Source organism: Haliotis cracherodii, unplaced genomic scaffold, assembly GCF_022045235.1.
Source record: "Haliotis cracherodii isolate W230 unplaced genomic scaffold, xgHalCrac1.p SCAF_9, whole genome shotgun sequence".
NCBI classification, from domain to species: Eukaryota; Metazoa; Mollusca; class Gastropoda; order Lepetellida; family Haliotidae; genus Haliotis; species Haliotis cracherodii.
Window position 1 is genome coordinate 49,817,481 of NW_027266343.1, and position 21,573 is coordinate 49,839,053.

Sequence of the window (21,573 nt, forward strand, 5' to 3'; positions counted from 1 at the left end):
CCAAAATGGATCGATGATCAGACTCGGTGATTTGGCTGATTGCGTCATCATACCACGACGGCGTGTATTGTTCCTCTTCTTTTTATTTCACAAGATTGTCTGGTTCAAACATGATTGTTTAAAGCCCACCGTCAAAGAGCAGGAATAATTCTGAGTGCGGCCGCAAACAGTAAACAAACAAAACAAATTTTCTATAACAAGTATGACGATATTTGCTATCTCTATTTTCAGGGATCTCCGCTCAACTGTTTTCTGTCGAGTAGAACAGTCACCGACTTCAGTTCCGTCAGAAAATCTTTATTCTCTCCAAAACGACCACATGATGAGGATGAAAGTCCTGTGACAAAGAGATCTAGATTGGATGAAGTTACGGAGCACCAGAGAGAGCTATGTATTTCCGAATCCCCCGAATCCATGAAATCAGCAGTGGATAAGATGGAGGCGGAAATCAACCTGATAGGCGATGGCTCAGAGGTAATAATTTATGTATGGCTAATATTAATAAACCACACACGTGTCTACACACTATTCGTTGCTCGTTCAAGACATGTCCATCTTCTGGAATTATTCTGAAATGGTCAACGAGATCTGACTTTCATTAATTTCGCTTTATCATGTTTTATTGAATACTCAATTCATTATTTTTTATCCAGTGCCACAGACTCCCGACCATCACAGGCCGACACAAGGATCTCAAGTCAGTGTCTCCACGCACAGTCAGTCACCTTCTGACAGGCAAATACAACGACATCATTTCCGGGTACCAGATCTTCGACTGTCGATACCCATATGAATATGAGGGTGGTCATATTGAGGTAAATGAAAGTTATTTGTTGATGATTAAGACGAGAATGATTCAATGTCTCATCTGTAAATATCCTAAATATTCCTCCTAAATATTACAAAACATTTTGTACATATTTCCATTCCTATGATTATGGTTCTTACAGGGTGCCATAAATCTCCACAACGAGGCTCAAATCAAGGAGTTCGTCACCAGTCTACGGGGGAGGGAGTCGACTCAACAGAACATCCTCGTCTTCCACTGTGAATTCTCGTCAGAGAGAGCACCCAAACTGTAAGTCGTGGTACCTCTTTTGAAACATCCTTTTTCGTTAGACACTGACGAGTAATGTTTAACTGGTTAAATAGATGTCCTCGATTCTTGACAAAACCAAGGCATGGAACTAAGACTTAAAATAGTTCATAGTCGATATACAGTTTTATGCTATTATACACAGTTCATAACAATATGTTCCTCAACTGATGCAAACATTCTTAAACACAGATTACGCCATCTGCGGAGTTTAGACCGGAAGTTGAACAGTGACCGCTACCCGTTCCTCTTCTACCCGGAAGTATACCTGCTGGATGGCGGTTACAAGGCCTTCTATGAACAACATCAGGTGCGTTCACATTTCACTTACAGACGATTTTAATCATTGTCATTATGTCAGTGAAACTTAGAAACAACATTTGTATACGAGTAGTTCTTTATCTGATTAATACATCACGTATTTCACAAAGCTGTATTTAAAAAAGAGGTTGCAGTGAAATTCCATAACTGACAATGTTCCTTGTTCTTCTTTCAGCACCAGTGTCAACCAAACACTTACATTCCCATGCTACACCCAGACTACGCCAGTCAGTTACGTCACTTCCGGTCCAAGTCCAAGTCGAACAAGACCACGAAAAACAGATACTTGCGGAGTCGATGTTTAGAAATTGATGTTTCACCACTTAAATTTTCACTCTTGTAATAGTGACATCACTTAAAGATCACTTTTGACATTGTTGATATATATACATTGTTATGTATCTTTTGTTGATCATTCTCTGTATTTTAGTGCTGATTGTCTATGTTGTCTAAAACCGAAATAAAAGATTTAATGTATGCAAATATTTCTTCTTTTCCCAAGCGTTCCATCTATCAATTCTCAAAAATGGTCACGCTTTTATTTACTGTCATCATATGCAATCTGTCTTTTTGGATGTCGGGCGGTCAGATGTCCCCCGCCGTTATATTGCTGGAATATTGCTAAAGGCGGCGTAAAACCACACTTACTCACTCACTCACTCGTTTTGGATGTGTCTACAACGAAACCTCATGGAAACTTTCATAACATTTCTGACGCAAATGTGACGCATCAGTGACAAACATTATGTCCAATGCAATTCCCCATCTCGACTTGTACCATATGTTCACGTGGTGTTTCAGGTGAACAATCGACATGCCTTTGCATGTGTTTTTGACATGTGCAACTGGTGGGGCAGGATACGCACCTCTTTTAGAAAACAACTGATATGATCACTATAACAACTGATATCATCAGCTATTCGTGAACACATGCTCGTGATATAGTCGGAATCGTACAATCGACTCTGCTACTGGCAGAGATTTCTTGTGGTCGTGGAAATGTTTTTGCCTTTTGTATTTATCTAAAATGGGATAGATAATGCAAGTTGACTAACAACAAAGTCATTAACACTTTCCTGACCAAACCACTTCCTCGATAATTCACGTACGACAGAGGAGTGGTTCATACTTTACAGACTGAATATAACGGACTTGATACACTAAACAGAAGACTAGTATATCCCTGATCTGATAGAACATTCTGTCAATGTAATCTACTTTTCAATGTAGAGCTAGATTACCTGTAGGTTTAACCACGCTAAATTGAATTTGGAACTGAACGCGCAACGTGAGGTTTCAAATGGAATGGAATGCATTACAAATCTAATTCAGCGTGGCGTCATTACTCATTTTCAGTCATCCATTCATATAATTTTTACTGCTATTCTGTAGGATGGAATAACGCCCTGATTATGGTTCTATGTTTGTCAACACCATACCCGTGCTTGTAGGTTTCACCAAAGTGGTTAACGTCTATGGTCGAGTGTTACTCCCACATTAAGCTGACTCGTGGTGATATAGCCGGAATACTGTTAAAAGCGGCGTTCAGTCAAACTCACAGACTCGCCATGTTCAGAAGCCACACCAGTCCCATTGCTGCTGTATGTATGTGTGTATTATAACCCTTTGACCTTTTCAGTACTGAAATAAAGACTGTTCGCATTGAATTATTCCTCGAAATGTGATGACACAATGTTACAATCACTCTGGAAGTGCCCCATTTCGCCGACTTGATAGTCTAACACTGTCTACCCACACTAAGTTTTAGTTTCGAGCTCTGGTACATCCGTGCCTGTGACATGTCCCTGGCCAAAGGTAATTCCCGGTATGTTCGCGCTGTCTGTACCTGCTCCACGATGACATTCTTCTTGGATTAAATATATATTTACTCCAGACAAAATATTTGGAAAAGTATTAATGACACATTTTGACTTTTCTTTTACTTTTAGTGTGATAGTGCCCAGTTTTAAATATTCAAAAATGATCTGTTATCAATTACCAAGAATAGGATTATTTTGAATGCCAAATACAGAGCTCAAGGTCGGCGAATTAGGGAAAGTCGTTATTTTATGCAGAAGTGGATGATTTTGAAAGTAGTTACTTTTCAAAAGTTAAAGGTATTTCAACGCTGTAGTTTCTCATTGTCTGCCGTGCAGTTATGTAAAACTAAGCATGAAAGACTCTTTCTCCTTGTTGTCCTCTGATCAGTGAAATGAAATATATAATGTCAACGATAGAGAACAGTCAGTCTATAGTGTCTGTCAAAACAGATTCCACTGCAAAGCCTTAACAGTGAGTTTTGATTTATCAGTATGGAAGCGTATTAGTATTAGACCTACATCTACGTAGATGATACTTACATCTACGTAGACGATACTTACATCTACGTAGACGATACTTACATCTACGTAGACGATACTTACATCTGCGTAGACGATACTTACATCTACGTAGACGATACCTACATCTACGTAGACGATACTTACATCTACGTAGACGATACTTACATCTGCGTAGACGATACTTATATCTACGTAGACGATACGTACATCTACGCAGACGATACTTACATCTACGTAGATGATTCTTACATCTACGTAGATGATACTTACATCTGCGTAAACAATACTTACATCTACGTAGACGATACTTACATCTGCGTAGACGATACCTACATCTGCGTAGACGACACCTACATCTACGTAGATGATACTTACATCTACGTAGACGATACTTACATCTACGTAGATGATACTTACATCTACGTAGACGATACTTACATCTGCGTAGACGATACCTACATCTGCGTAGACGACACCTAAATCTACGTAGATGATACTTACATCTACGTAGACGATACTTACATGTGTTGTGTGGTGTGGTGTGGTGTGGTGTGGTGTGGTGTGGTGTGGTGTGGTGTGTGGTGTGGTGTGGTGTGGTGTGGTGTGGTGTGGTGTGGTGTGGTGTGGTGTGGTGTGGTGTGGTGTGGTGTGTGGTGTGGTGTAGTGTCAGTGTGGTGTTGTGTAGTGTAGTGTAGTGTAGTGTCAGTGTGGTGTGGTGTGGTGTGGTGTGGTGCGGTGTGGTGTGGTGTGGTGTGGTGTGGTGTGGTGTGGTGTGGTGTGGTGTGGTGTGGTGTGGTGTGGTGTGGTGTGGTGTGGTGTGGTGTGGTGTGGTGTCAGTGAAGTGTAGTGTAGTGTCAGTGTGGTGTGGTGTGGTGTGGTGTGGTGTGGTGTGGTGTGGTGTGGTGTGGTGTGGTGTGGTGTGGTGTGGTGTGGTGTGGTGTGGTGTGGTGTGGTGTGGTGTGGTGTGGTGTAGTGTAGTGTAGTGTAGTGTAATGTCAGTGTGTTGTGGTGTAGTGTAGTGTAGTGTCAGTGTGTTGTGGTGTGGTGTGGTGTGGTGTAGTGTAGTGTAGTGTAGTGTAGTGTCAGTGTGGTGTGGTGTGGTGTGGTGTGGTGTGTGGTGTGGTTTGGTGTGGTGTGGTGTGGTGTGGTCTGGTGTGGTGTGGTGTGGTGTGGTGTAGTGTCAGTGTGGTGTGGTGTGGTGTGGTGTGGTGTGGTGTGGTGTGGTGTGGTGTGGTGTGTGGTGTGGTGTGGTGTGGTGTGGTGTGGTGTGGTGTGGTGTGGTGTGGTGTGGTGTGGTGTGGTGTGGTGTGTGGTGTGGTGTAGTGTCAGTGTGGTGTTGTGTAGTGTAGTGTAGTGTAGTGCAGTGTCAGTGTGGTGTGGTGTGGTGTGGTGTGGTGTGGTGTGGTGTGGTGTGGTGTGGTGTGGTGTGGTGTGGTGTCAGTGAAGTGTAGTGTAGTGTCAGTGTGGTGTGGTGTGGTGTGGTGTGGTGTGGTGTGGTGTGGTGTGGTGTGGTGTGGTGTGGTGTTGTGTGTTGTGTTGTGGTGTGGTGTGGTGTGGTGTGGTGTGGTGTGGTGTAGTGTAGTGTAGTGTAGTGTAGTGTAGTGTCAGTGTGTTGTGGTGTGGTGTGGTGTTGTGTGGTGTGGTGTGGTGTGGTGTGGTGTGGTGTGGTGTGGTGTGGTGTGGTGTGGTGTAGTGAAGTGTAGTGTAGTGTAGTGTAGTGTAGTGCTTTCATCTACGTAGATGATATTTTTTAGACTGTGGCACTAATACGCTTCCATACATCAGCACACTTTAGTCTGAAAAACAAAAGGTGTGTGATACTTTAAATCACGTACAAAGCACGCTATTGTCTCTCATCTTCTACTGTGTCATTCTGAAACGTCTCTATATATCCTCTGTTCCTTTTGAAACCTTCAGCCCTGAAAGGTGCTTACAAACGCATAGAAACTACAAATAGAAAAACAAGAAAAACATGTTGTATAACAAAATGCATTATATGAATAAGTTATCAGCTGCAACATATGGAAAAATATTTATAGAAAATGGCATGTAAATGCCTCCTTATAAGCGATAAATATCCAGGTTGAATAATTCCCATCTAATATTACGTCAGTGTGTGGATATGTACCAGCCAGCACGACTGTGGTCAGCATGTACCGTCACTTTGCAAGTACTGTAGCAAACATACGAATCAAATGTATGGGCCAGCAACAAGCTATGTTAGGATTTGAATCAGCCATGAAATAAATTTTGACATTAGAGTTTACAGTCTTTAATGTATCGTTTAAAAGATCGTTGCATACGGGTTGAACTTACGACATTCATGATAATACCATATTTCATTTGGCTATACAATATCAAGTGAGCCAAAACGCATAAACAAGCGTCTAATGTTTTGTGTTTGGTTAACGTCTCCGACTACAACTTGATGTTTCTTCCACAATGAGCTGACACGCCGTGAAAATAAAAATAGCGTTTAAACCAGCGTTAAATTCAACTCATTCTAATGTTTTCCAACATTATGTTATGTTCGTGTCACGATTCGATTTAATTTTTAGTTGTCCATATTGGTGCCATTCTTGACCATCCCAGTTATTTCGTTAAGCGTGTCACGAAATGAGCTGGTAATTGACAATAAGTGTTCAGGTGATGTTTTAATACTTTAATTATTTGAACGTCCCGTTTCAACAAATACTAAAAGATATGCTGCGTCCAAAATAACTTCGCTAATTTCCCGTTGACCCCCCCAAAATCTGGTGTTATTACAAATCAAGTCTAGCCCATTGTGAGTGAGTCGGGTTTAAAGCCGCTTTTATCAGTAGTATTCCAGTTATATCTCGGCGTGACAGCTTAATGTGGGAGGAAAGCCCGAAGTGATGCAGGTCTCAGACGTTTACCATTTCGGTGAAACCAACAAGCACGGGTATGGTGCTGACAAACCTACAAACATAATCGGGGCGAACCGGGATTCGAACCAACAACCATAGGTTTCTGGCGTGCCCAAGGGACGCAACTCTGCACAGCGAATCGCGGCGCCTTAGACGACTGGGCCACCAGTGCCCCCTAGCCCATTATGAAGGGACTGTGTCGATGCTCTGTGCCATCATTGTCTTGTATAACCATTTGGCTGTATGGCGATTCCAGGACACAGTAGGACCACAGTATCCTATTCTTGTCAGAAAGTCAGTCAACCTCAATCAGCCAGCCGTTGTACATGAGCTTATAAAACACATGCATATTCAAAACATCAAGATGGCAGTTTCAATGTAACAGACAAAAAGAACACCAAGAATACCTTGCTGGGGATAAAATATTTATATCGTTTGAGATGACTGAAGATAAACGTAGTATTTGGTACTATGTTATGGACCAGTGCTCATGCTTTTGATCACTGTTTTCCCTGGTCAACACAGTTATTTACATGCTGTTGTTATATAGCTGAAATATTGCTAACTGCTGCATAAAACAACATTACCCTACGGATAATTACTAAACATTGTGCCTTCCCACTGTCTCGTTACACGCAAAATAGACCACTGTCTTCCTCCTTGCTTGGTTCAGTTTGTTAGTACAAACAACACTTATATTACTTTAGTGTTGTTAACTACATAATCTGTGCACCAATCCTTGTAGATTATAACACATTGTCACCTGTGTACCTTTCTATGGCCCCATCAGCCACCACCACTGTCTTCCTCGCTTGCCCTACACAAATAATGTAACGAGCTGTCTTATTGTTCCACTGCGTAGTCTAAATTATACCTCTTATCTAATGTACCTGTATTCCAACATCAATTATCGGTTTATTTGATACCCCGCCTGGATTATCACTTGGTGATAATCTCCTCTCATCCCCGTATAGAAACACTGGACACACAAGCCATCACCGTCCCTCCCCAAGCTGGAGCGCTGGTAACTCACGAGGTGCTAGCTTCCTATAATTGCTCCGTTTTAGGCTGGATTTGTTGTTACAGAGTTTCAGTGGCTGTTTAACTCCCGATAAAGTAATTAGCCAGAAGTGTTAGCGGTAGTGTACTGCAGTTGTTAAGTAGTTTGTATATGTAATCAGGTCGTTGATAGTGTATAGGTATATATACAGTATGGGAGGCTGCAGGGGACATCACTATCTAGCTAAGGTTGTATCTGACCACAGGGGCAGTCACTACAAGAAAACTCACACTTTTTGTCAAACAGGAAGACAGACACTACAGGTAAGAAATCATTTTTATTTCAAGATTTTGTAATGTTTTACCAACAGTCACATCATGGTTGTTCATATCCATCAACACAACCCATAGGATACACAGGACAATCACTAATTCACATCACATATATGTACAGTACAGTTCAGTATGCATTGTTGCACAGTGACATATATTTAGTATCTTAATTCATCAATATGTATTATGACTCAATTTCATAACAATGTAATTATTAATTTTCAGTTTAAAATGACCCCCTCGCCAGTGTCCAGGATGAACATACTTTGCCTTGATAGTCCTGATCACGTGACATTGGGTCTTCTGGGTATTCACGAAGATGTTGGTGTATTGCCTCGCAGCCTCACTTTCGACGACGATGATGACTCACGTGACAGCGGTTTCGAATCTCACGGGAGTGATACTGAGGTAAATGTCCCGACAGTGTGGCTATTTCCACAGTACAACATACCATGCTTTTAGTGTTCACCAGATGTGGGTCAACACGTGATACTCACAGATATATTTACCAAGAACTGAACAGACAATGCACCTTCACAATGCCTCGTAATATTTCCTAATATATGATCCTGGGGACTCCGGGTTAGATTAGGCCCCCAGCTACCTATGATGGTCTTAAGAGGCGACCAAATGGATCGATGGTCAGACTCCGTGATTGAGTCATCATACCGCGACGGTGTGTATCGTTCCTCTTCTTTTTATTTCACAAGATTGTCTGGTTCAAACACGATTGTTTATAGTCCACCGTCAAAGAGTTGGAATAATTCTCAGGGCGGCCATAATCAGTAAACAAACAAAACAAATTTTGTATTACAAGTATTAAGATATTTGCTATTTCTTTTTTCAGGGATCTCCACTCAACTGTTTTCTGTCAAATAGAACAATCACCGACTTCAGTTCAGTCAGAAAATCTTTATTCTCTCCAAAACGACCACATGATGAGGATGAAAGTCCTGTGACAAAGAGATCTAGATTGGATGAAGTCACGGAGCATCAGGGAGAGCTATGTATTTCTGAATCCTCCGAATCCATGAAATCAGCAGTGGATAAGATGGAGGCGGAAATCAACCTGATTGGCGATGGCTCAGAGGTAATAATTTATGTATGGCAAATATTAATAAACCACACACGTGTCTACACACTGTTCGTTGCTCGTTCAAGACATGTTCATCTTCTGAAATTATTCTGAAATGGTCAACGGGATCTGACTCTCATTAATTTCGTTTTATCATGTTTTATTGCATACTCAATTCATTATTTGTTATCCAGTGTCACAGACTCCCAACCATCACAGGCCGACACAAGGATCTCAAGTCAGTGTCTCCACGCACAGTCAGTCACCTTCTGACTGGGAAATACAATGACGTCATTTCCGGGTACCAGATCATCGACTGTCGATACCCGTATGAATATGAGGGTGGTCATATTGAGGTAAATGAAAGTTATTTGTTGATGATTAAGACGAGAATGATATAATGACTAATCTGTAAAGATCCTAAATATTCTTAACAGCGTTCACAAGACATTTTGTACATATTTTCAATCCTGTGATCATGGTTCTTACAGGGTGCCATAAATCTCCACAACGAGGCTCAAATCAAGGTGTTAGTCACCAGCCCACGAGGGAGGGAGTCGACTCAACGGTATATACTCGTCTTCCACTGTGAATTCTCGTCAGAGAGAGCACCCAAACTGTAAGTCGTGGTATCTCTTTTAAAACATTCTTTTTCGTTAGACCTTGACAAGTAATGTTTAACTGGTTAACAATGTCCTCGAGTCTTGACCAAGCCAAGGTATTGAACTAAGAATTATTAATGTTTTTAGGTGATATAAAGTTCTATACTATTATACACAGTTCATACCAAGATGTTCGTCAACTGATGCAAACATTCTTAAACACAGATTACGCCATCTGCGGAGTGTAGACCGAAAGCTGAACAGTGACCGCTACCCGTTCCTCTTCTACCCGGAAGTGTATCTGCTGGATGGCGGTTACAAGGCCTTCTATGAACAACATCAGGTGCGTTCACATTTCACTTACAGACAATTTTAATCATTGTAATTATACCAGCGATATTTTGAAACAACATATGTATAGTTCTTTATCTGATTAATACATCACGTAGTTCACAAAGCTGTATTCGAAAAAGAGGTTGCAGTGAAATTCCATTACTCACAATGTTCCTTGTTCTTTCAGCGCCAGTGTCAACCAAACACTTACATTCCCATGCTACACCTGGACTACGCCAGTCAGCTACGTCACTTCCGGTCCAAGTCCAAGTCGAACAAGACTGTGAAAAACAGATACTTGCGGAGTCGATGTTTAGAAATTGATGTTTCACCGCCTAAATTTTCACTCATGTAATAATGACATCATTTACATATCACTTTTGACATTGTTGACATTGTTGATATTATTACATTGTTATGTATCTCTTGTTGATCGTTCTCTGCATTTTAGTGCTGATTGTCTATGTTGACTAAAACAGAAATAAAAGTTTCAATGTAAGCATATATTTCTTCTTTTCCAAGCGTTCCAGTTATCAATTCTCAAAGATGGTCACGCATTAACGTACTATCCACATACAATCCGTCTTTTGGACGTTTGAACAGCACATACTTCAGGTACTATTTATAATATTTCTTACGCACATTGACGCATCAGTGACAAAAATGCAATTCCCTATCTTGACTTGTACCATATGTTATTATTTATTAAACATATTTTATTGTCCAAAAGGACAAAGGGACGTATTACCGCCTTCTCCCTACATAATATAATATTGCATAATGAAAATGAACAATTTACAGTTGAAGCTTCACATTGTGGAAACATAGTGCCCAATATATACTAGTATACAGTGCTCATGTGAAGGATATGTACAATGGGCTGGAAAGTGATGACAGTGTGCATCTCATACATATGCTGATATTATACATTTTAGTGTTGTATATAGATTTAACAATATAAATGATAAACAGTTTGGAAACAATAATATGCTAGCTACTGAATCTGTTAGTCGTTTCTATAGATTTGTGTACAGACAAGAATATTTTTGTATTCAGGAAAACATCTAAGTTTGGATCACCAAACAGAATGCTATGTAGGGTTTTTTGTCCTCCAAGATTATCGATACCGATACCATATGTTCACGTGGTGTTTCAGGTGAACAATTGACTTGATTTGCATGTGCCTGTGACAGGTGCTACTTGTAGTCACCTCTTTCAGGATACATCTGGTATCATCACTATTTGATAGTTATTCATGAAACCCGTGAGGATCCGGGGTCATCAGCAACCCATGCTTGCCGTAAAAGGAGACTGTGCTTGTCGTAAGAGGCGACTAACGAGATCGGGCGGTCAAGCTCGCTGACTTGGTTGATGCATGTCATCGTTTCCCAATCGATGCTCTTGATATCAATTACTGCATTGTCTGGGCTAAACTTGATTATTTACAGACCGCCGTCATATAGCTGGTATATTGCTGAGTGTGGCGTTAAACAACAAACAAACAAACAAAACAAACAAGTTATTAATGAACTCATGCTCGTGATATAGTCGGAATCATACAATCGACTCTGCTACTGGCAGAGATTTCTTATGATTAAGAAAATGTGTTTGTCGCTTTTATTTGACATAAATGGGGATAAGTAAATGGGATAGACAAAGTGTTAAGAATTCAATTTATCATATAATTCAAGTTGATTAACAAAAAAGCCATCGGCCGTTTCCTGACCAAACCACTTCCTCGATAATTCACGTACGAGATGGGAAGTGTTCACACTTTATAGACTCAATATAGCGGCAAATATGTATTAAATTGTTAAAGCAAGAGAATAATCAGTCCAGATAAATGTTAAACTTACCTTTTAAAACTAAACAGAAGACTGATATATTCCTGACCTGATAGTGAGTGAGTGAGTGAGTATGGTTTTACGCCGCTTTTAGCAATATCACGGCGGGGGACACTAGAAATGGGCTTCACACATTGTACCCATGCCGGGTTCGATTCCCGACATGGGTACAATGTGTGAAGCCCATTTCTGGTGTTCCTCGCCGTGATATTGCTGGAATATTGCTAAAAGCGGCGTAAAACCATACTCACTCACTCACTCTAACAGTTTGTGTACCCCGTAATATTTAAAAAAAATGAAAGCATGTAGCACGTGAACTTCGTAAGATAACAGGGGATGGGCACCCCTGAAAAGCAATCCTTGAAAATATTTCGTTCTTATGACTCTTATGACGTCATATTTTTCATTGTGACGCAAAGGTTATGAAGTCTAGGTCGTAGTAAGAAAAGCGTGAAATAGCAAGCTCTCTGTTGTCCTCAAAGTTTGAAAACCATTCTCTTTGCGGATTTCTATCGTATTTTCTGCTTGACAATATTGCCACACATCCTTGAAATATCGTAGAAATATCACATATCTACAAATGTTAACTTCCGCGGTGATGAAGCCGTCAAATCGACTGTTCCAATCAGAGGGAGTTCATTGTGATTTGATGCCTCTGATTAACCAATAAAAATCGAGTATTTACCAAATTCAGGGTAGAATTAGGGGATAAACATACTGTGTTTTCAATGTAGAGCTAGGTTACCTGTAGATATAACAAGGGCTAAATTGAATTTGGAACCGAAAGCGCAACGTGAGGTTTCAAATGGAATGTAATGCATTACAAATCTAATCAGCCGTTCATAACATTCCGCGTTGCGTCATTAATCATTTTCAGTTATTCATTCATATAATTTCCACTGCAATGTTCCTTTTTACGCACGATGGAATAACGCCCTCATTATGTTTCTATGTTTGTCAACACCATATCCGTGCCTGTAGGTTTCACTGAAGTGGTTAAGGTCTATGGTCTACATTACCTCGAGCTTTCCTTCCACATTAAGCTGACACGCGGTGATATAGCTGGAATATTAATAAAAGAGGCGTCCAGGTAAACTCACAGACTCACCATCTATAAAACCACATCAGTCCCATACTGTATGTATATGTATACTATAGGCCTTTGATCTTTTCAGTACTGTAAAGGAAGATATAATAGGCTTAGCGTTGAATTATTCCACGAGATGTTATGACAGGACAACAACAACCATGGAAGCCATAGGGACAAGGGATCGCGATGAAGATCAAGTTCAGCCACATCCCAGTTCGGGATGGAGAGGCATGCATTTTAAATTTGTATTATTTACATGGTGTAATTGGTAATTACTAATAATACTTACACATTTAGATTACATATTGAATACTTAAAGGCGGTTGTCATATACCTTGTCTCTCCCATTTTAGATCAATACAAGCGTCAAAAACAGTTCCATTACCATAAGAAATCTCTGCCGAAAGAAGAGTCGATTGTACGACCTAACTACTAGTACATCATGAGCATGTGTTCATGAATAACTATCAAATAGTGATGATACCAGTTGTTTGCTAAAAGAGGTACGTATCCTACCCCACCAGTGACACCTGACACAAACACATGCAAAGGCAAGTCATTGGTCATCTAAAACAACAATGAACATATTGTACAAGTCAAGATAGGGAATTGCATCGGACATCAGTTTTGTCACTGATAGGTCACATTTGTGTCAGACTTGACTGTTTGTTGTAGAAACATCCCAAAAGACAGATTGCATACGCTGCTAGTAGTTTTAGTTTTATGTTTGCGTGACCACCTTTGTGAATTGATAGCTGGAATGCTCGGGAAAAGAAGAAATATATGCGTATATTGAAACTTTTATTTCGGTTTTAGACAACATAGACAATCAGCACTAAAATGCAGAGAACGATCAACAAGAGATACATAACAATGTAATAATATCAACAATGTCAACAATGTCAAAAGTGATATGTAAATGATGTCATTATTACATGAGCGAAAATTTAGGCGGTGAAACATCAATGTCTAAACGTAGACTCCGCAAGTATCTGTTTTTCACAGTCTTGTTCGACTTGGACTTGGACCGGAAGTGACGAAGCTGACTGGCGTAGTCCAGGTGTAGCATGGGAATGTAGATGTTTGGTTGACACTGGCGCTGAAAGAACAAGGAACATTGTGAGTAATGGAATTTCACTGCAACCTCTTTTTTAAATACAGCTTTGTGAAATACGTGATGTATTAATAAGATAAAGAACTATACATATGTTGTTTCTAAGTTTCACTGACATAATTACAATGATTTAAATTGTCGGTAAGTGAAATGTGAACGCACCTGATGTTGTTCATAGAAGGCCTTGTAACCGCCATCCAGCAGGTACACTTCCGGGTAGAAGAGGAACGGGTAGCAGTCACTGTTCAGCTTCCGGTCTAAACTCCGCAAATGGCGTAATCTGGGTTTGAGAATGTTTGCATCAATGGAGGACCCTCTTGGTATGAACTGTGCATAATAGCATAAAACTGTATGTAACCTTGGACACGAATCGAGGACATTTTTAACCAGTTGAACATTATTCGTCAGGGTCTAAAGAAAAATAATGCTTAAAAAGAGATACCAGGACTTACAGTTTGGGTGCTCTCTCTGAAGAGAATTCACAGTGAAAAACGAGGATGATCCGTTCAGTCGACTCCCTCCCCCGTAGACTGGGGACTAACTCCTTGATTTGAGCCTCGTTGTGGAGATTTATGGCACCCTGTAAGAACCATGATCACAGGATTGAAAATGTGTACAAAATGTATTGTGAACGCTATTAGGAATATTTATGATCTTTACAGATTAGACATTGCATCATTGCCGTCTTAAACATCAACAAGTAACTTTTATTTACCTCAATATGACCACCCTCATATTCATACGGGTACCGGCAGTCGATGATCTGGTACCCGGAAATGACGTCATTGTATTTGCCCGTCAGAAGGTGACTGACTGTGCGTGGAGACACTGACTTGAGATCCTTGTGTCGGCCTGTGATGGTCGGGAGTCTGTGACACTGGATAACAAATAATGACCTCATTATGCAACAAAACATGATAAACCGAAATTAATGAATGAATGTCAGATCCCGTTGACCATTTCAGAATAATTTCAGAAGATGAACTTGTCTTGAACGAGCAACGAATAGTGTTTAGACACGTGTGTGGTTTATTAATATTTGCCATACATAGATTATTACCTCTGAGCCATCGCCTATCAGGTTGATTTCCGCCTCCATCTTATCCAGCGCTGATTTCATGGATTCGGGGGATTCAGAAATACAGAGCTCTCCCTGATGTTCCGTGACTTCATCCAGTCTAGATCTCTTTGTCACGGGACTTCCATCCTCATCATGTGGTCGTTTTGGTGAGAATAAAGATTTTCTGACTGAACTGAAGTCGGTAATTGTTCTACTCGACAGAAAACAGTTGAGCGGAGATCCCTGGAAAAAAGAGATAGCAAATATCTTCATACTTGTAATAAGAAATTTGTTTTGTTTGTTTACTGTTCAGGGTCGCACTCAGACTTATTCCAGCTATTTGACGGCGGACTATAAACAATCGTGTTTGAACCAAAATTAAAATTGAGGAACAATACATGCCGTCGGGGTATGATGACGCAATCAGACAAATCACCGAGTCTGATCATCGATCCATTTTGGTCGCCTCCTAAGACAAGGATAGGTAGCTGGGGGCCTAATCTAACCCGGAGTCCCCAGGATCATATATTAGGAAACATTAAGATGCATTGTGAAGGTGCATTGTCTGTTCAGGTCCTGGTAAATAAATCTATGAGTATCACGTGTTTACCCACATCTGGTGAACACTAAAAGCATGGTATGTTGTTCTGTGGAAATAGGAACACTGTCGGGATATTTACCTCAGTATCACTCCCGTGAGATTCGAAACCGCTGTCACGTGAGTCATCATCGTCATCGAAAGTGAGGCTGCGAGGCAATACACCAGCATCTTCGTGAATACCCAGAAGACCCAATGTCACGTGATCAGGACTATCGAGGCAAAGCATGTCCATCCGGGACACTGGCGAGGAGGTCATTTTAAACTAAAAATAATAATTACATTGTTATGAAATTGAGTCATAATACATATTGATGAATGAAGATACTAAATATATGTCACTGTGCAACAATGCATACTGAACTGTACTGTACATATGTGTGATGTGAATTAGTGATTGTCCTGTGTATCCTATGGGTTGTGTTGATGGATATGAACAACCATGATCTGACTGTTGGTGAAACGTTACAAAATCGTGAAATAAAGATGAACCTTACCTGTAGTGTCTGTCTTCCTGTTTGACAAAAAGTGTGATTTTTCTTGTAGTGACTTCCCCTGTGTCAGATACAACCTTAGCTAGATAATGATGTCCCCTGCAGCCTCCCATACTGTATATATACCTATACACTATCAATGACCTGATTACATATACAAACTACTTAACAACTGCAGCACACTACCGTTAACACTTCTAGCTAATTACTGTATCGGGAGTTAAACAGCCACTGAAACTCTGTAACAACAAATCCAGCCTAAAACGGAGCAATTATAGGAAGCTAGCACCTCGTGAGTTACCAGCGCTCCAGCTTGGGGAGGGACGGTGATGGCTTGTGTGTCCCGAGTTTCTATACGGGGATGAGAGGAGATTATCATCAAGTGATAATCCAGGCGGGGTATCAAATAAACCGATAACTGATACAGTACATTAGATAAGAGGTATAAATCAGACATACGCAGTAGAACAATAAGACAGCTCGTTACATTATTTGTGTAGGGCAAGCGAGGAAGACTGGTGGTGGCTCATGGGGCCACAGAAAGGCACACAGATGACAATGCATGATAATCTACATGGATTGGTGCACAGATTATGTTGTTTACAACACTTAAATATTATAAGTGTTGCTTGTACCAACAAACTAGATCTTATTTGGGTCAACTGGAAAGTTAATTTGATTTGGACGAAGCATGTATTTGAAAATATCCTTTTGTATTTGTTGACATGGGGCATTGAATGAATACACAATGCCATTTAGAAAGTGGTCAAATGCAACTAATGTTATATTTGGGATAACACTTTCTTAGTGAAGTACAGATTCTAGTACTTTTTTGGGTAGAGTCCCGTCCGGGGACATTGAAATACATAAAATATTTACAGCAATCACCTGAACGCTTACGATCTATTACTAGCGGGGATGGTCAAGAATGGCACCACTAGGGACAACTAAAAATTAGAGGCGAATCGTGACACGTAAATAACATCATATTGGAAAACTTCGCATTAGAATGAGTTGAAGTTACCGCTGGTTAAAACGGTGTTTTCATTTTCCCGGCGTGTCAACTCACTGTTGAAGAAAGATCCTGAACTGCAGACAGAGACCTTAACCACGTTGGTGGAACCCCAAAACACAACGCATTAGATATTTGTTGATGCGGTTTGGTCTCACTTGATATTTTCCACCCAAGTCACATCGTGTTATAGTGAATGTCGTAAGTTGTACCCGTCTGCAACGATCTTTTAAACGATACACTAAAGACTGTATACTTCAAAATCAAATTGTATTTCATGGCCGATTCAAATCCTAACATAGCTTGTTGCTGGCCCATACATTACTTGTAAAGTGGTGCTACATACTGACTACAGTCGTGCTGGGTGTTACTTGATGACAAACATGTACTGGCGTAAAACATGGGGGTTATTCAACCTTGATATTTAGGGCTTCTTAGGAGTATATATAAGCTGAGTAAGATTTATTTTCCAGATTTAATTTTCCATATGTTGCAGTTAACGACTTATTCTTACATTGAACCTTTTTATTGAACACGTTTTCCTTGTTGTTATAAAGTTTGTAGTTTGACTTTTGAAAATTTATAACTGTGCACTGTCACACTAAAAGTAAAAAAATAGTCAAACTGTGTCATTAATAGTTTTTCAAATATTTTGTAAAATGCCACCTTGAAGCAAGTACAGACACTACCAATATACAGGGAATTGCCTTTGGCCAGGGACATGTCACAGGTAGGTATGTCCCAGGGACCCGTTCCACAAAGCGATCATAGTGCTACGACTGTCGTAAGCCTATGTTAAAGTATGGAAGTTACGATCATCTTAGCGCTACGATCGCTTTATGGAACAGGGCCCAGAACTCGAAAAGAAAGCTTAGTGTGGGTAGACAGTGTTAGACTATCAAGTCGGCGAAATGGGGCATGATTTGGGAAAACTTCGATTAAGAAATCAGGAGAAATGTCCCTGGAGAGAATTGATGCCAGCATTACTGTCACCCTCTCCACTGTCATAACATCTGGCGGAATAATTCAATGCTAAGTGTATTGGTGCTGGTTTTATAGATGTGAATCTGTAAGTTTTGCTGGACGCCGCGTTTTACAGTATTCCAGCGGCGGTAAACTACGTTTATTACGAACACGCTTATAAAGAACTTATTTTTTAGTCCCGGACATTTGTTGCATATATGCTGTATATATGCATATAACGAACTACGGTTATTACGAACTAAAATTAGTGGTCCCTTTGAGTTCGTTATAACCGTAGTTTACTGTATATCACCGCGGGTCAGTTTAATGTGGGAGGAAAGTTCGAGGTAAAGCAGGCCACAGACGTAACCACTTTGGTGAAACCTACAAGCACGGATATGGTGCTGACAAACATGGAAAAAGGAAAATAGCGGTGAAAATTATATGAATGGATAACGGAAAATGAGTAATGACGCCACGCTGAAAGTTATGAACGGCTGATTAGATTTGTAATGCATTACATACCATTTTATCACGTCAGGGAAATATTAGTCTTCTGCTTGGCTTTATCAAACAAGTTTAACATTTATCTAGACTGGTTATTTTCTTGCATTAACAATTTATATGCTCAACAACAAAAGTTCCTGTGACACCAATACGTTAGTGTATTTTTCAAACAAGTAAAGTTTGGTTTTCAATATTGTAGTACATGTATGGAATCAAGTCACAAAAAACGAACAACTGCTACAGAAAAGCATGTATTCCATGCAAAGTTGACTTTTATGCAAGCCCCATGCATTTCACTACCTAAGAATGAGTATAAAACATTAACGTTAACAGGATTCCATATGCATTGTTTAGCATCGTCCTGACAACAACCACTCAGCAAAACAACAAAATTACGTAATTATTCAACATTACGAAATGCCACGCCTGTCCGAAAATGAGCGTCTGCGAGCCATTGGTATGCTTGAATGAGGATCGAGTCAACAAGACATCGTGAATGTCATCCCATGGCCGGCTCGCTCCCCTGATCTCTCACCAATCGAGCACGTTAAATGAGATGGATCGGCGCCATCGACGTTAACCACGCGTTCCACAGACACTCCAGGAACTTCGAAACATGCTCCGGCAGATATGGACAGATATCCCACAGGACTTTGTGCGACGCCTGGTCCATTCCATGAGACGAAGATGTGTTGCTTGCATTGCAACCAGAGGTGGACACACACGCTATTGATTTGTAAATTGACATTTTGGCATGTTCATGTTTTAATGGAATCACGCATTTTCTGAAGACTGTATGGCAAATTATACCAGACGAACACTTAAAGGAGTCTTTTATCTGTTGCAATCCGAAATTGTTTCAGATTTGGTAAAAAACATAACTTTGTATTAAATCTTATTCAATGTCACAGGAACTTTTGTTATTCAGTATTTATATTTCCCATTTCACGTTACATTTAGTAACGGTTGAAAGTGTGAACACTTCCTATCTCGTACGTGAATTATCGAGGAAGTGGTTTGGTCGGGAAACGGTCGATCACTTTGTTGTTAATAAGCGTGAATTATATGATTAATGGAATAATACCTTGTCTATCCCATTTTAGATAAATACAAGCGACAAAAACATTTCCATAACAATAAGAAATCTCTGCCCAAAGTAGAGTCTATTGTACGATTCCGACTACATGTATATGAAGCATAATTATTTCTTTCACGAATTTTCGGGGACTATTTATTTTTCTTACGACAAACATGGGTTGCTGAAGACCTATTCTCTACCCAGATTGTCAGATTATTTATTAACTATATCTGGGTAGAAAAGTGGGCTAACGATTTTGAAATGGGCTTTGGATCGATTGTAAGGATACACTTTCGCAAAATATAGCTCCTAAAGCGGTGGACATCTCATTCCAGCAGTGGGCGGACGCAAATGCTTTGATAATGGAGGAGCAGTTGCAGTCAGCGGATGCTTACCTGAAATGTACCTCTGTCACAGTTCTTTTGGCGTCACACAACACAATGTAAAGTCTAGTACATTGGCTTACGACGTAGAATATATAGCACTCGTGACAGGGTTTTGAATGGGGCACGTACGGGCAGGAACTTCGCGATTTCGCGACTGCCACCACACTCAGAAATGAATTGCGGAATGCTGGTGGCATTTATGTTTCTACTCTGACCGGGCGTAATCGTCGTCCGGATGGCAACCATTCGCATCCCACTGTACCCACATCACAGGCTGATGATCACGTCAATTGGACAGACCAGATACTGTTTAGATTTCACAGATTGTCGTGCCCGATGAGGGGAGGAAGCTAAATCATAAGTTGGGGTAGGATCAGTAGAACTATATCTCCATGTCCTTCAGCGATCTCCATGTCATACAGCAGGGCACGATGACAGGTGTGCGCTACAGGGATGACATTCAGGATGTATACGCGAGACTGTCAGTGCGATTGATGCCTACTTGGATCAGGAGCTGGTCACATGTTGTTTGTTGGCATTGTGACAACAGTGAGTGAGTTTAGTTTTACGCCGCTTTTAGCAATATTCCAGCAGCATCACGGCAGGGGTTGTGACAACAGACTTCTGTTCTTTAAACATGTCTTCATGCAATATTTCTTTGGCTATTTCAACAGAGGCACACAATTAACGTATTATCTTTTAAAGTGGTGATTAAAAAAGTAATTAAATTGGCCAAGGTCGACCTCTGGCATGACCGTAGGTCAGTTCGATTACATCCAGACGATTACAAAGCAACAGGATTGATACAGATGGGGATACATTCGTCACCACTCACCCCTTTCTGTATCCTGCAAGAAGACACGTCCCCCTATCGATGGATGTTATGTGCGAAAATACGACAAACCAATCAGAATGAGCATATGATTTCAAGTTCTTCGTCAAAGAATCACTCAGAAATAATTTTTGATTAAACACGTCTTGCATTTAAAAATATACCCAAGACACAGTTAAATGTGTTCAATCATACTGTATAGTTCTGCATGTCCAGATGTGCTTTAAATTGCATCTGAAATGTATATAATATATGGGGAATATACATGTATGGTATGCCCGTTTGCGCTAAGACGGAACCCGGTCGCAAAATGGCCATGAGAGGGGCACGAGTCGCTATTCGGCTTGTCCCGGAATAACAGAAGATGGTCACGAATGATGGGGATACAGACTTTTTAAGTAGACACTAAATTACCGTTCGGCTCCTCTCGCAGGCCAGAGATCTTGCAGACCCTCAGTGAAGCAGTTTGTGACATGATGTGGCATTTTTCTTGTGCTAGTTATGTCAACTTAGATGAAGTTTTGATAATTGAGGAGACAAAAGAAGCATGTCAGAATGCCCTCTATGCTTATTGGGGAGCTTTGATCTTTTGGGTTTGCCACTAAC

The 21,573-nt window shown here is 40.4% G+C and overlaps 2 protein-coding genes across 2 annotated transcripts; one reads left to right on the forward strand and one right to left on the reverse strand.

Moving 5' to 3' along the window:
• The first annotated feature begins 8,210 nt into the window (after window positions 1-8,210).
• On the forward strand, window positions 8,211-10,344 carry LOC139451934 (M-phase inducer phosphatase-like). Its single transcript, XM_071233218.1, has 6 exons — window positions 8,211-8,387; window positions 8,827-9,069; window positions 9,249-9,410; window positions 9,546-9,673; window positions 9,882-9,999; window positions 10,177-10,344. The coding sequence occupies exons 1-6, from the start codon at window positions 8,211-8,213 to the stop codon at window positions 10,342-10,344; spliced, it is 996 nt and encodes a 331-aa protein (XP_071089319.1).
• Window positions 10,345-13,854: 3,510 nt separating this feature from the next.
• On the reverse strand, window positions 13,855-15,954 carry LOC139451935 (M-phase inducer phosphatase-like). The gene is made up of 6 exons (XM_071233219.1): window positions 15,778-15,954; window positions 15,098-15,340; window positions 14,753-14,914; window positions 14,490-14,617; window positions 14,200-14,317; window positions 13,855-14,022 (listed from the first exon to the last, which is right to left on the reverse strand). The coding sequence occupies exons 1-6, from the start codon at window positions 15,952-15,954 to the stop codon at window positions 13,855-13,857; spliced, it is 996 nt and encodes a 331-aa protein (XP_071089320.1).
• Window positions 15,955-21,573: the final 5,619 nt, after the last annotated feature.